This window comes from Taurulus bubalis (assembly GCF_910589615.1).
Source record: "Taurulus bubalis genome assembly, chromosome: 3".
Lineage (NCBI taxonomy): Eukaryota > Metazoa > Chordata > Actinopteri > Perciformes > Cottidae > Taurulus > Taurulus bubalis.
The window spans coordinates 17,178,920-17,194,903 of NC_136591.1; the positions used below are offsets into that span (position 1 = coordinate 17,178,920).

Genomic DNA, 15,984 nt, shown 5'->3' on the forward strand with positions numbered 1-15,984 from the left:
TCTGTCTTTGTCCACCGGGACCCGGTCCTCTCTGCAGACCGGAGCGGCTCCTCCTGGTCGGCCTGCAGCCAAGGATGAAGCGCTGAGGCCTGGGGAGGGAGGGAGGGAGGGAGGGGGAGAGAGAGAGAGAGAGAGAGAGATTCCAAGGACGCGTCCTGAAACATTCTATATTTATTGATAGGTGTACAACTCTCTTTATACAGACAGTGGAGAATACAAAATATATATAAAAATATATATATTATTGATTTGTATATGTATAAAACAGTATATATATATATATATATATATATATATATATATATATATATATATATATATATATATATATACATTATGTTACGCTCAGCCTAGGGGAGCCTGAGCGCAACGTAACATATGAGTCTCCCCTTCTCCCCACCTCCCAAATTAGGACCAATGCTGCAGTTTATAGTTCTCAATTGCTATTTATTTTGGGACTAAGTGTCATACATCAGCTTCAGGGTGAGCCTGGCCCAAAACAACAAACAAGCAACCTAACTTCCCTAGACCACAGAAAGAAACAAAAGAACGTACAGGTATCTTACCTATCTCCCTAACCAAAAACAGGATAAAACATAGTTAAACAAAACAAAAAACAAAACAAAACATATATATATATATATATATATATAGATAGATAGATATAGATATTAAATGGTATATGATAACATTTATTTACATATTGTATATATCTTTTGTAAATATCTGCCTGATATGGTTTTCACTCTGCATGTTGAATGGAGATGAACTCACCTCTCTGCCTCCATTTCCTAGGATGTTCTGGGGCTTCCCAGCAGCCCCGTGAAGATGAGTGTGACGTCGTCATGGTTCCTGGTGAGCAGCTCGGGAACTCGACACCGCCTCCCAAAGGAGATGATCTTTGTGGGCCGAGAGGACTGTGAGCTCATGCTGCAGGTGAGTCTCACCTGGTCACCTGGTTACCTGGTCGCCTGATCCATGACTGATCAGAGTAGCTTATAGGTGATCACATGGTTAGCACACAGGTTGGTCAATCACATTGAATCAGAGTTTAACACTATTTAGGTGATGTCAAACACTTTTACGTTATACATAAATATATATATATATATATATATATATATATATATATATATATATATATATATATATATATATATATAGTATATATATATATGTTACATTAATATATATATATATATATATATATATATATATATATATATATATATATATATAGTGACGGGCCGTGCATTTTCTACCTGGGCCTTCTGTGCCGTCTGATATCGTTTACATAAATACGTTCATGACGGGATGTGGCGTCATTAACAGACAATGCATGTTGTCCACATCAACAAGAACCAGTCACATTTAGTAATAACAAAACATGACAAAACAATCCAACAAAACTGCGGCACTAAAACACTGCACACTAAAGAGCACGAGCCACGATCAGAAGGAACGATAATAACTATAAAATAAAAACAACACCGTAGACACATTAACACAACGCTACTGCAGATGTAAAAACACAAAAGCAGTTCACTCACCATATGCTGTTCACTTAAAGACAAAGTCCATCCTCCTCTCTTTGTTAACAAACAGTTCAATGACGCGGTTGTACAGTTTATCGGTATGCTACAGTCCCAGTAACAGGTCCTTCTTGAAGGCCATGGACCACTGAGGACAGCCAAGCCTCCCAGTTGCGTTTCTGGAATAGGTTTCCATGCGCCCATAACCCTTCGTGAGAAAGGCGTTGTCAGTAAATCCGCCACCAAGTCCGTTTCTCCTCCTCCTTCAGCCATTGAGTGTTAAAAAAACTACACCAAGCAAAACACACAAAAAAATCATAACTTCTCTTATGTTTCAGCCTGAACTATTCTTACTACTACTGAGTTCTGCTAGCAGCTCGGTATTTTTCTGTTGACAGAAGTCACGCTGGCCCACTGACCAATCACAGCGCATGTTAGTGCTGACATACTTCCAGGCTACTTCCAGGCTACTTCGGTGGCGCTTTTACGTCAAAGAATCCGACCAGCATGTCAAACTAAAGATCTGATTAGTTGAAGACTATAACAATCAACGATAATGTCGCCATGTACTTCAATCTACAAAAGCCAGCTTGAAGCCGCTCTGCTTCCATAGAGACATAGAGGTGAAATCTGATTGGATGAAAGCCCTCCTTAAAAAAGCTTCAGGCGCTGCAGGCTGGAAGCAGAGCAACAGAGGAAGACAGGAGCTGTGCAATGAAAAAATAAGCTAATAAGAACTAATTATTATAATACATGTAGTGTATTTGTGAAAAACGATTACATTACAAAATAGCTATAACTTTGGGATTCTGTTTAGGCCAGCAGAGAAGGCTTAGCTGGCCCTGACGGCCCACCACTGATATATATATATATATATATATATATATATATATATATATATATATATATATATACGCTAGCCACTACACCACTGTGCAGTCTCATATATATATATATATATATATATATATATATATATATATATATATATATACTAGTGCTGGGCAAAGTTGAAAGAATGGAGTCGATTAATCACATGATTTTTCTGTGATTAACAGAATATAACAGTATATAAATCTGTTTGTTTCTGAACAGGTACCAGAAGAAACATTTGTCTTTTATCAGGGAACAACAAAAACAATCTGTTCAGTAGTAAGGGTCCCTGTTTGAGTGACAAGCGACCCATGTTCAAGTTGTTGCTGTTCTAATTCAGCAGCACTTGCTGGACTGTGTTTGAAGGCCCACAACTATTCTGCATTTGGCTGTCAGGACATTGTAAAACGCACTGTTCTGCAGAGACACTGTGACAGAGACACTGTGACAGAGACACTGTGACAGAGCGCTGGAGAGTGCGCGACGCAGGGTATGCGTTCCAACGGCAGATGTCTTGAAGCGGCATCATATTTATACACTATCCGTGCTAAGTGTGCTGACTTTATTTGAAACGTTCCACTGGAAGAAAATGTTACACGCATGTCTTCTGTTTTCATGACAGTCAAAGCGTGTGAAGCAGCACTCAGTTCATCAATATAATGAATGTGGTTACCCAGCGATGTCCAGTAGTCTCAGTGAGAGCAACAGTTGGTGCACGTTGTAACGTCGTCACTTTTGTAGTCCGCTCCGTTTCATACAACTTGTGTATTCTCCTGACGACGGTGCGTCTTGAGGCTCATACGCGCCGTCATTCATTGGATTCATTGGCTGCATCAATGCTGTGGAACACCTTTAAGGTACTTCAGGCTCGTAGAACTCCGTGATGAGATCATTACAGTTTGCAGTGCTTACAAATAGCTTTACTTTTATCAACTATGTCGCCTGGCAGAGATTTAAAATGAAAATGACCATTTAAAAGTGCAGTACCTGTGTATCAGTGTTAAGCCCCTCCCAATGCAAAAAAAAAACATGCTGTTAACAAATTATAAAATCATTATCGGCGTTAATGGATTGCTACGTTAACGTATTTATAACGCGTAAACGTGCCCAGGCCTAGTATATACATACATTCCCCCCCATGGCAGCGTGGGTTCTCCAGTTCCTCCAACAGTCCAAAGACATGCTGCTCAGGTTACCTGGAGGCTCTTATTTGGCCCTATATGAGGTTTCAGTCCCTATATGAGCCCTGAGATTCTCGGACACCCGTCCAGGTGCACTGGGATCGGCTGCAGCACCCCCGACCCTGAATAGGATATGGTTTGTGATTTAATGACTTCCTCTTTGTCTCTCAGTCTCGTAGCGTCGACAAACAACACGCCGTCATCAACTACAACCCGAACACCGATGAGCACCTGGTGAAGGACCTGGGCAGCCTGAACGGGGTGAGACAGGGGGAAGGGGTGAGACAGGCTGAAGGACCTGGGCAGCCTGAACAGGTTGAGACAGGGTAAAGAGGTGAGCCAGGGTGAGACAGGTTAAGGGGTGAGACAGGGTGGAGGGGTGAGACATGGTAAAGAGGTGAGACAGGGTAAAGAGGTGAGCCAGCGTGATGGGGTGAGACAGGTAAAGGGGTGAGACAGGGTGGAGGGGTGAAGGGTAAAGGGGTGAGGTAGGGTGAAGGGTAAAGGGGTGATACAGGTAAAGGGGTGAGACAGGGTGGAGGGGTGAGACATGGTAAAGAGGTGAGACAGGGTAAAGAGGTGAGCCAGGGTGATGGGGTGAGACAGGTAAAGGGGTGAGACAGGGTGGAGGGGTGAAGGGTAAAGGGGTGAGGTAGGGTAAAGGGTAAAGGGGTGATACAGGGTGGAGGGGTGAAGTGGTGAGACAGGGTAAAGAGGTGAGACAGAGTAAAGGGCAAAGGGGTGAGGAAGGGTGAAGGCTTGAGACAGGGTGCTTTAGGGCGGGGCTACAGGGGGACTCACTCCTCCTACTATGGTCACTTGGACCTGGTTGCAAAAACAAGATGGCGACGGCCAAAACGACCAGTAGAGGCTTAAAAAACGAGAGACGTCACCATGACGACGTCCACTTCTCATAAACGGACTTCGCTATGAACCAATCAGATCGCTTCGAAAACATCTTAAAATTAAACATGATGAATTTATTTTGTGTTGTTTGATGCAGACGTTTGTGAACGACTTGAGGATTCCTGATCAGACGTACATCACCCTGAGGGGGGCGGACCTGGTCCGCTTCGGATACGATATCCTTCAGAGGGTGGGGTGTGTGTGAGTGTGTGTGTGTCTGTGTTATAACGTCAGTAGGTTTCTTAACCTCCTCTTCACATTCTCACGTCTACGTTTTGGAGAAAAGTCAACACAAAGTCCCAGAAGAGGCTCTGAAGGTCAGTGTGTGTGTGTGTGTGTGTGTGTGTGTGTGTGTGTGTGTGTGTGTGTGTGTGTGTGTGTGTGTGTGTGTGTGTTAACATTCAGTGTGTTGCAGCATGAGAAGTACAGCACTCAGCTGCAGATGAGTCTGAAGGCTTCAGAGAAGAAGACGGAGGTGGAGGACCGAGCCAGATTAGAGAAAACACTGAGTACAAAGAGTTCCCAAAGTACACAAGGTACACAAGGTACATCAAGTACATCAAGTACATCAAAATACTGTAAATATTACTACAAACAGAGAGTGTGTGTGTGTGTGTGTGTGTGTGTGTGTGTGTGTGTGTGTGTGTGTGTGTGTGTGTGTGTGTGTGTTTGTGTGTGTGTGTGTGCGTGTGCACGTGCTTCAGAGGCTCCGGCGTGTCGGCCCACTCCTCTGTATGGTCAGCCATCTTGGTGGGGAGAAGAGGATTATGGGAATAAAGTTCAGACCAGTGATGACCCTCATACAGGTAAAACACTTTATCATCTTTAATTTATTTTTTTATATATATATATATATATATATCACACATTAACAGACTGGTTTACGTTAATATTGTTGAAGATTACTATTATTATTATTATTATTATTATTATTATTATTATTATTATTATTATTATTTTGTATTACTTTTATTGAAATGTGAAATCCTCCGTCATGTAGGATCCGGTATCATTATAGCTATAAAGGTGGTAGTTGTACCTGTATCATTATTATTGTTATTATTATTATTGAATGTTTCAGAAGTCCAGAGAGACTCGTTGGTGGATCCAGACTTTACCGGATCCCTGCCAGACTCCCAACCGAAGACCGCTTTCCCTCTGTACCACCGTGAGCCGAGCTACTTTGAGATCCCCACCAAGGATTTCCAGCACCCGAGTACCTTAGGGGCGGAACTTCACGAGATCCCCACCAAGGACACAGACACGCACCCATCCCCGCCGTCCCCTCCCACCCCGACCCTGCCCGTTGTTCAGAGCCACGCCTCCTTCACCATCGAGTTTGACGACTGCATGCCCGGCAAGATCAAGATCAAAGACCACGTCACCAAGTTCTCCACCCGCCAGAGGAAGCAGCTGGCTCTGCCCAACAAACCCATTGCAACAGCCACGCCCACAGATGTGATTTCAGCGGAGAGCAAGGTGGCCGATTGGCTGGTCCACAGCGACGTCAGCATGATGATGAGGCGTCCGCCGTGTGACGACGTTTACAGCACCAAGAGCGACCTCGCCATCAACATCAAGACGCTCAGAGGTCAGAGTCCGCGTCTTAAAAGGCCACACCGCGGTCATCGTGATATCATATTGTGTCATCATGATTAACGGGTCTTTTCTTGTCATCAGGTCACCATCATGATGATGGAACCCAGAGTGACTCAGAGGACCCGGTTCTCAAAGGGGGGAGGAGTAAATCTCACCACTCCATCCAATCGGAGCAGTCCGAGGCATCGCAGCAGACGATCCAATCGGGGCCCTTGATCCACTGCCAGCTGCCTCCAGCACTGCAGTCCTCTCCACCCGGACCGGCCCCATCCTCACCTCTGTCCCAGAGTCCTCCTCAGGACCAGTCCCCCACCACAGAAGAGCTCAAGCAGGGGCCCCCTGAGCACCTCCCCCAGCAGGCCTTCATCATCGAGTTCTTCGATGACAACCCGCGCAAAAAGCGCTCGCAGTCCTTCACGCACAACCCCGCCCACGCGGACTCGTATTCTGCCCTGAAGGCCAAGCTGGAGCGCCGGAAAGGCGGCGAGAGGCCAGCGTCCGTGCACGGCCACATCCCTCCCACCCAGCAGGTGACGGTTCCCCTGAAGGGTCAAGGCCACAGTGGCCCCCAGAGATCCAGCTCTCTGAAGAGGGAGAAGACTGAGGGCGAGGTGGCTTCCTCTGGTTCCTCTACTCGCTCCTCCTCGGGTATCGCCATCAGACCCTTCGGCAGCGTCGGGAAGAAGTCCAAGCTCGCCCAGGAGTTCGCTGCTGAATTCCTGAAGGATTCTGTTCGACAGGATTCTTCCCCAACGAGGGACAAGATGTCCCCTCCCCCTATGTCTGCACCGCCGGTGATGGTGTCGCCTCCTCATGCAAGAATTCCTTCCCCCCAAGAACCTCCGGCACCTTCCCTGGTCTCATACTCCCCGTCCCCCTTGCAGCCTCCAGCAATGTTAAAGTCCTCATTCTCCACCAATGCTACTGTCCAGAACGCTTCTTCGGGCCACTCCTCTGGGCCTCCCATGTCTCCCATGCTGCCCCTGGGCATCCGGGAAGGAGACCCCAAAGCTTCCCAGAGGATGATGAGGAACGAGGAGGACGACAGCCTGAGCGATGCCGGGACCTACACCATCGAGACCGAGCCGCAGGACAAAGAGGTGGAGGACGCTCGCAACATGATTGATCAGGTGACCTCACAGTGACCTCAAGGTGCTGTTAGCTTCTGACCCGGCACACATGTTTGTATGAAGCAGCGTTTATGGTTCATGATGTAAAAACGTCCTTTCAGTTCTGAGTTGAATGAATATGTACTTGTGTAAAAGGTTGCTTTGCATTAAGAATTTGTTATGGTATGGAGGCGCTACTAAAGCTGTTGTTCTTTTACTAACATCAGTACAAAACACAAACCAACATCCCTCTAGAGTTTCTTTGTTGGGGGTAGCGGTAAAGATCTTATTTGTATTATAACATCCAAATAAGTGACACACCTGTATGTCTATACTCCCCCTTCTCCAACTCGTCAGTACACAATAAAATTGTTGTCAATATAAACATGGTTTGAACTGCAGAAAAGGTTCTATAAATATATCTGAGACATACAAATATTTTCCTGTGAGGTGCTAAAATAAAAAGTGTGTTCTAAATGGCTTCAGGGATGCATGCCACCTCCTGCCCTTCTTGCTCCTTCCTGTTGCCGTGATCCTGCCCCCGTCCTCATGCATGCCCTGTGCTCTGACAGGTGTTTGGTGTCCTCGACTCTCCAGAGTACAGTGGTGTGAACACAGGAGCGTATAGACCTGTAATAAATGATGGCAAGGATGAGCAAGCTAACCTGCCTAGCGATGGTAGCACTGTGGACCCGTTGCATGGCTTTATCCCAGCTGCTATCAGTGGCCCCCCAACAGGCCCCATACAGGTAAAACCCAGTAAAAACAGAATCAGAACCTGGAAAAACACCTGTGTAGCATGTTCTGATCCCAGTGCATGAAGTCTATTGTTGCTATTCCCTCAGATTCTCCTGGTACATAATTTACTCTGTCGAGTCTTGTCGGACTCTTTGGTCCCACGTTGCTATTGTCCGGTAAAGTTCATCATGTGGTTTTGTTTTCTAGGTTCCATCTGCTCAAGCAGCAGGTCTGGAAGGACCCAAGTGGGTTTCCCGTTGGGCCAGTCTGGCAGATAGCTATGCTGAACCTGGATCCACTCCGCCGCAAGGGGAATGTCTGGAAGGTGCCGTTTTATTTCTGTCTATGCAGTTTATCAAAAGATGATATAAACAGTATGTGTTAAGAGTTGGGTATCAAACACAAATAATGTTCTACCCCATTTCTACCTTCTATAAACCTGAGATCCGTATCTAAAATTATTCTTTTAGACTACTTCTATTATTGAGACTGGAAAAGCTGAACGATGCCATGGTGCCAAAAAGCTTTAAAAGCACACTCCCTTTTGACATGGTCCATGTTAGAAAGCAGACCATGTGGACTCCTATGATCTTGTTTTTGGTGTGGGCACATTAGTTGAGGATTGGGCCTTGAAACATCTATTTTTGAAAATATAATACAATGTATATACAACATTTAATTAGAAAAACTGAGATGAATTGAACTTCTTTTGTAGATTTACACTTCATCAGCCGGTCGATGGGAAATTACAGCTACGATAATTCTGAGTCGGAGTCCAGCCACAGCTCCAGGACGAGAAGGCTGCTTCCCCAGGTGCCTCCAGAAAAGCTGGATAGTGTTCCCCCAAGCATCCTGATTCGCCATGAGCCTTACCAAGTCCAGGAACCTCTGGACAGAGTCGCCGGCCTTCTCCGCCCACAGGACTCCACCCAGCAACTGTCCGTTCAGGATGATGTGGACCCGGACAGCCTCAGTGACGCCAGTCGCTCAGATGACGGGCTTGTTCTGGAGAACACAAAGAAGAATCAGGCCTGGACTGGATCTTTGTCTCCAGGGGCCACTGGTCCTCTGTATAAGGGTCCAGAGAAAGTGTCTCCCTCCTCCAAATCCACCTCCTTCTACATCGGTTCTGAAGACAGTCCAGGCAAACCTGACCAGGCCCGGACCCCGGTACAGTCTGAGAGGACACGCGAACCCCCGGCAAAACCCCCCCCCACCACCGTCCTGATCCGACACCTGAGTGGACATGAACCCAGGAAAACCGGTGTCAAACCCAACAGCTCTGCCCCAAACCTCCAAATACAGGACAAGGATTCTGTCCCGACTAAAGACAGCTGCATATCATCTATTGTCCGGCAGGAAAGCTTCACCAAAGACCGGCCCAGCGACACCGTCCAGATGAAGAAGCTTCCTCACATCTCCAGCCACCCGTCCATCAGAGATATGGAGCCGAGGAGGGAGACCATCCAGGACCCACACTCCTTCCTTCAGGAGGCTGAGGGAACTCTGTCCTCTCTGGACTCTAAGTTCCCCTCGTCCGGTTCCGGCCGTAGCTCAAAGAAAGGAGGCTCCTCCACCCACATGGACGACTCTCTCTCCGGTGAGTCAGATGTGGACACAGCGAGCACCGTGAGCCAGGTGAGTAGCAAGAATGTTCCAATCAGCTCAGCTTCCAAAAAGCGTGCCGCCATCAGCAGCCTCCAAAAGGAGAAGTCTTCTTCCAGCCCGTCCATCCAACAGAAGGGACGGCAGCTTTCTGCCCGTGAACGTCTTTCTGAGAAACGCCGAAACCAGACGACTACGGATACATCGAGCAAGGCAGAGGCAGCAAAGCGTTTCCAGATGCGCCGCAGTGCAGGAAACCGCGGATCTCTGGATCTGTCAGAGGGCAAGCAGGGTTCTGGTCAACACTGGACCGAAACAACATCATCTGACCATGAAATTTCCCGTCCGTCCAGCCGTAGCAAGAAACTCATCGCCCCTCTTCAGAAAGAAGACAATGGAAAGACGCCCAAAACGGCAACCCAGCAGGTTTTGACACGGTCCAACAGCCTGTCAGCACCACGGCCAACCCGGGCCTCCATGCTCCGCCGAGCACGCCTGGGGGAGACTTCGGATAATGAAGGTGCTGAGACTGACCGGGGCTCCCAGAATTCTGACCATATCACTGCACCGTCCAAAGCGTCCGCCGATGGGAAGAAGCTTTCCAGGCTGGACATCCTAGCGATGCCCAGGAAGAGAACTGGCTCCTTCACGACTCCGAGTGACAACGAGACGTCCTCCACTGGCCGCTCCGGTTTCTCCAATCGGAACTCTGAGTCCGTCGTCACCGCCCGGAAGACATCCGTGGGTGACGCCCGCCAGGCAGCTAGCAAAGTCAGTGGAGCTTTGGGGAAGCAACCGCTGGCCCGTACCCGGTCCAGCGGAGCCAAGTACCCCACCGCCAGTGAGTACTGGCTAGATTTGAATAATGTAGACATACATCCTCTTTTCTTGTCATTGGGTTTATTTTCATAGTGTTTTACCTGCTCCTCCTCTTCAATATCAGAGTGTGTTTCTGTGTGCGTCGAGGATTTGGTTTCCAACATCAGTCCAATGTAATTTCTGATGATGAGGAAAAATTTTACTTAGTCTTTTAAACTACATGTTATATTATTTAAATCAGAATCTTTCTGATTAAAGAATAAGTTGTAGTTCAATCTCATGAACATTTAATGTATTTTTATGCAGTAATAAACTGTTTAACTACTATATGAGAGACATGATGACAATCTGTCCTTTTACTCAGGTTTCTGTCCCTGCTGCTGTTACCATGGAAACAACTTACAAAGATAAAGACTTAACTTATATAGATGCTACTCTATCCACGCATAAACGGAAAATGTCAAAGCAATATTAGGACATTGTAGATTAATTGTACTAAATCATGTCAATCATGATCTAATCTTTTGAATTCATCACAAATCCAAAAGGATGTTTCCAGCTCGGTGTTTCTTTGTTTAAACTTGTGATTGAACAGCTGGGAAACCAACCAACAGGACGGAAACTGGTTGAGCTTCTTCGGTAAAATGAACCCAAATCTAAATGTTTCCAGGTTCCCGTCGCAGACAGAAGGGCTCAGACTTCTCTTCATCCTCTGAGGAAGAATACGAGGCGAGTGCAGGGAACCCCAAAGCCAAGCGCTCCTCCCATCCCTCCACTTCCTCCCAGACGCCACGCCACCGGACGGCTGCCACTCGATCCAAGTCTGTCTCCCTGGAGACGGAGGAGGACCAGAGCGAGGTCGACCCATATCAGAACTGGTCCACGCACAGCGCTGAGATTGCCAAGTAAAAACAACAATGACCCTGACGTGCAACTAAAACCCTGTCGTTCTTTCCCGGTGCATTCAACATCCAAACCTTTATGTTTGTGTTCCCCCTGCAGGCTCAGTCAGGACCTGGCCAAAGATCTGGCCATCCTGGCGAAGGAAATCCATGATGTTGCTGGGGACGGAGACTCGCCGAGCTCCGGCATGGGCACGGCCACCTCACCCAGTTCGCTGCCCAACACGCCGGCCTCTACCATCTCTGCCAGGGAGGAGGTGGGCAATGCTGCACAATACCAATCATCCACCACAACCACTATGACCACTACAACCACTATAACCACCACAACCACCACAACCACTAAGATCACTACAACAACCACAACCATCCCACCACCACAACCACTACAACCATCACACCACCACAAACACTAACCACTGTACTACCATAACCACTACAACCACCACGACCAGAACAACCAGTACAACCACTAACACAACCACCACAACTATCACAACCACCACAACCACTACAACCACCACAACGAGAACAACCAGTACAACCACCACAATTACTACAACCAAGACAACCACAACTACCACTACAACCCACTACTAGCACCACAACTACCATAACCACTATAACTACCACAACAAGGTGAGGTTACCAAAGACAGTTAGTTTGTTAACTTGTACACATGTTTAATGTTTAACAGCTGGAATCTGAAGACAACTGATCCTGATCAGCATTAGACATTTAAACAGTCAGTCAGTAACTGTGTGCTGCTGTTCTGTGTGTTCTGAGTTTAAATAGTTAGAAAAACATGTTTTTTGTAGATCAGTCTATCATCTCTCTGATATTCAAAACATTGAAGTGTGCTGTGAGGAAATGCTTTTCTGCGGTTGAGTTCCAGGTTGCAGGATGATTGTCTGAAGCTTCTTCATGCTTTGGATTCTCATGATTCATTTCTCTGTTGTGCTGCTCAGAGGCCATCTTATCCATACTTCTGTGGGCTTGGACCGTCTCAGGTGTCTTACTCTGACTCATTACTCCTCCTGCAGTGTGATTGGTTCCCCTCCATCATGCCCCTCCCATCACTGGTCCTAATGCTCCCCTCTCACCAGTGTTGGACTGTTCTGAAACATATTCCTGGTTTGGATGTTTGTCTGATTAAGTGGTTCGGTATGAAAGATTATTAACCACAAAACCACTGAGTGAACTCAAAACAAATCCAAGCTGGACTCAGTCTACAAGATCAGGGTGTGAAGTGACAAACAGGTGTACCGGTATTACAACCCGACCCAAACCTACAGGGCTCTACCCAACCAGGCCCTACCCAATCAGACTTTATCCAACCAGGCTCTACCAACCAGACTTTACCCAACCAGGTTCTACCCAACCAGGCTCTACCCAACCAGACTCTACCAACCAGGTTCTACCCAACCAGACTCTACCCAACCAGACTTTACCCAATCAGACTCTATGAACAGTTTTTAGCTACTCTGCTCTACTATATTCTACTCTACTCTGCTCTGCTCTATTCTACTCTACTCTATTCTATTCTGCTCTGCTCTTGTCTACTCTATTCTATGCTGCTCTATTCTACTCTGCACTACCCTGCTCTACCTTACTCTATTCTATTCTACTCTGCTCTGCTCTACTCTACTCTATTCTACTATACTCTGCTCTACTCTAGTCTTCTCTACTCTGCTCTAGTCTACTCTAGTCGATTCTACTCTAGTCTACTCTAGTCTGCTCTACTCTGCTTTAGTCTACTCTAGTCTGCCATACTCTAGTCTACTCTAGTCTACTCTATTCTACTCAAGTCTACTCTACTCTAACAGATGTCATAGTTTATTACCATATGTTAGTATGATCAAAAAGAAAGGAGTATTTATATATATGTATAAAGTATATAAAGTATTTATTTGTCTCCTTTACACTCGGTCCCTGTTCACTCACATCTTAGTTTTCAGTCTGATTCCTGCTCAGATAGATTTTGTGTTTACCATTAACTTCCATTTACCTCCACCATTAATGAACTGGTTCGACTGGTTTAAGGACAGTTCATGGATCTTTAGCGGCCCAGTAGGATCCACCTGCACTCCTAGACCTCCCTGTTCTGGTTCCCCGCTGTATCCCAGCAGTACTAAACCTCACTGCCCCACTGCCTCCACCATCAGCTGCATGCGGACTTGGTGCATGCGCTCACAGGGCTTCGCCTTCACGTCGGCTGCTCGCTGGTTCAATAACCAATGATCAGGGTTGGATCACCGAAGCCAGCCTCCCTTTACTCTCTTTCCAGCTGGTCCAACATATCCCTGAGGCCAGTTTAAACTACCAGAAGGTTCCTCCAGGTTCTGCTGTCGTCTCGGACCTGGACGCAAACATGAATGAGCCGGAGCCCGGTTCTAAGCAACACCGTCCGTGGAACCGCGAAGAGGTCACTGTCTAACCCCACTGAGGCTCCGTTCACACTGCAGCTCAGCGTTTGTTTTCATGTGCACATGGTTTTCAGTGTATTGATTATTATTTAATAGAACTTTCCGAACACAATTCACATAAAAAAGTCCACCTGACTTCCGAACAGCTAGCTAGCTTCTTCCGGCTCGTCACCACATTGTGAGCTACAAACATCTTCCGTCTGAGTTGAGCTACATATGCAGAGTGTGTCCTCAGGGTGGCGCTAGAGGAAACGTTACTGAATTATCTTGAGCAGCTGTCACTAACAGGCGGACAGCGGTCCGGGTCCGGACCTAGACGTCTGTGGACCGAAAACAAATTATTATTACAGAGTTATTAACTGTTGATGGATCGCTTCTGTTTAACCGGCGCTTTACGGCTCTCCTGCAGCGGTCCAGGAAACACGGCGACCAATCACACATGTTGTAATGATCTCACGTGATGCTACTCGACCGATCACATGTGTGTGTTCCGTTAAGCTCCGCCCTCGACTCGAATGAGATGTTCAAACACACGGAGCGACAGGAAAGACCCGATTTGGAAAAAGTACGCGAGCAAACGTACCGGCTCACATCCGAAATTAAGGCACAGAAAATAAACCTAAGAGACAAATATGATCAGAACCCTAACTCATGAATTAATGTGAATAGAAATTAAAGAAGATATAGTATTTATTATTTGAGTATGTATTATTTATAATTATTCCAGTTAAATTGAGAATCTTGATGTTTAGATGTTATTCAATTACAATTATATGTTGACTACATACAGACATTAATACAGCTGTTGGCACTAAATCATAGAGCTGAGTTAGACATTGTGATGTTCAGACCTTTGCATGAAGAAGTTCTCTCTAACTGGACCTTGCTGAATTTAAGTGGAGTACCCTGGTCTAGAGGGAGCAGGAAACAGTCACGTTGTAATTTGCTAGCTGATACAAATACGTTAAAATAATAACAATAATTTCCTGAGCCTGCAGTGGGAACATTTCTTAACTTCATCAAACTGAAGGAACGGCAGTTAGTTCTGGTGTGCTGGGACGTGAACTGCTGTTGATGTCAGTGTTGATGTCGCGACTCATCTGGTTCCTCTCTGTCTCTGAATGAACTCCTTCAGGTGATTCTGGACAACCTGATGCTCAACCCAGTGTCTCAGCTGTCTCAGGCCATCCGGGAGAACACGGAGCAGCTGGCCGAAAAAATGAAGTAAGGGTCCAGGTCCAGTCTGTGGGGGGTTCAGTTTGTATTTGGTGGTCAAGGTCTGGGGAAGGGCCATTTAATCTACATGAAGTGGTCTGCTGTGATTTGGCCTTGCGTTAGTTGTGACCCTGCAGTGTGTTCTCAGGGTTCTGTTTCAGAACAAGGCCGAGGTCTGGGAGGAGATCGAGGCCAAGATCAATGCTGAGAACGAAGTCCCCATCCTGAAAACCTCCAACAAGGTTCTTCTGAACTCTTAACTGTGATGAATAACTCTGAGGCTCTGAAGAGAACCTTTTCTGAACCTTTTCTGTTTGGTGTTGCAGGAGATCACCTCCATTCTGAAAGAGCTGAGACGAGTCCAGAGGCAGCTCGAAGGTGAACACACGCTTTATGTCTACGATCATGGAACCAGGTTTAACATATATACTACATATCTTCACCGCTGAGGAAGCAGCAGCACAGAGAAAATACAAACAATTGTTTTTTCTGCATAATATGGGACATACAAGTTTTTGATTACAAACCCAAAGTATTCGTACACAGAGGCCGACCTCTGAGCTAAGCAAACCACTTTTTGTGCTAAGCTAGGCTAACCACTCTTCGTGCTAGGCTAGGCTAACCACTCTTTGTGCTCAGCTAGGCTAACCACGCTTTGTGCTAGGCTAGGCTAACCACTCTTTGTGCTAACCACCTCCTTGTTGTACCTCTTGACGGTGTTGTGAGTCTGCTGGACTGAGGTGGATCCGGTGTGATCTTGTGCTCCTCCTTTTGTTGTAGTGATCAACACCATCGTGGAACCCGGCGGGGGTCTCGAGACTGCAACTGTCATGAGGTCCTCTCTCGGTCCAACTCGACCATCTTCCAGGGAGAAGAAACCTACCGCCAAACCCCGCGTCCCCCCGACCTCCAACACCAACACAAGCACCAAAAGACCACCTCGTGGACCCGGCGGGGCCCACTACATAGCCTGAGCGGCCCCCGTAGCACCTACAGGCCGTAGCCACGAATCCACGCCGTCTGCAGCCACATGGCCCCGCGTCCTTCCAGTGATCAGCAAACCTGATTACCGGCTGAAG

The 15,984-nt window shown here is 46.7% G+C and overlaps 1 protein-coding gene across 1 annotated transcript; it reads left to right on the forward strand.

Annotated features, from left to right (window-relative positions):
• Positions 1-828: 828 nt before the first annotated feature.
• Positions 829-15,879, forward strand: cep170bb (centrosomal protein 170Bb; the record flags this gene model as incomplete). Its single annotated transcript, XM_079215686.1, has 19 exons — positions 829-936; positions 3,758-3,847; positions 4,590-4,689; positions 4,730-4,809; positions 4,908-5,019; positions 5,197-5,298; positions 5,574-6,083; positions 6,173-7,221; positions 7,773-7,949; positions 8,146-8,263; positions 8,654-10,384; positions 11,033-11,267; positions 11,365-11,521; positions 12,233-12,274; positions 13,552-13,689; positions 14,826-14,914; positions 15,054-15,147; positions 15,232-15,283; positions 15,686-15,879. The coding sequence occupies 19 exons, from the start codon at positions 829-831 to the stop codon at positions 15,877-15,879; spliced, it is 5,178 nt and encodes a 1,725-aa protein (XP_079071812.1).
• Between the last annotated feature and the right edge of the window lie 105 nt (positions 15,880-15,984).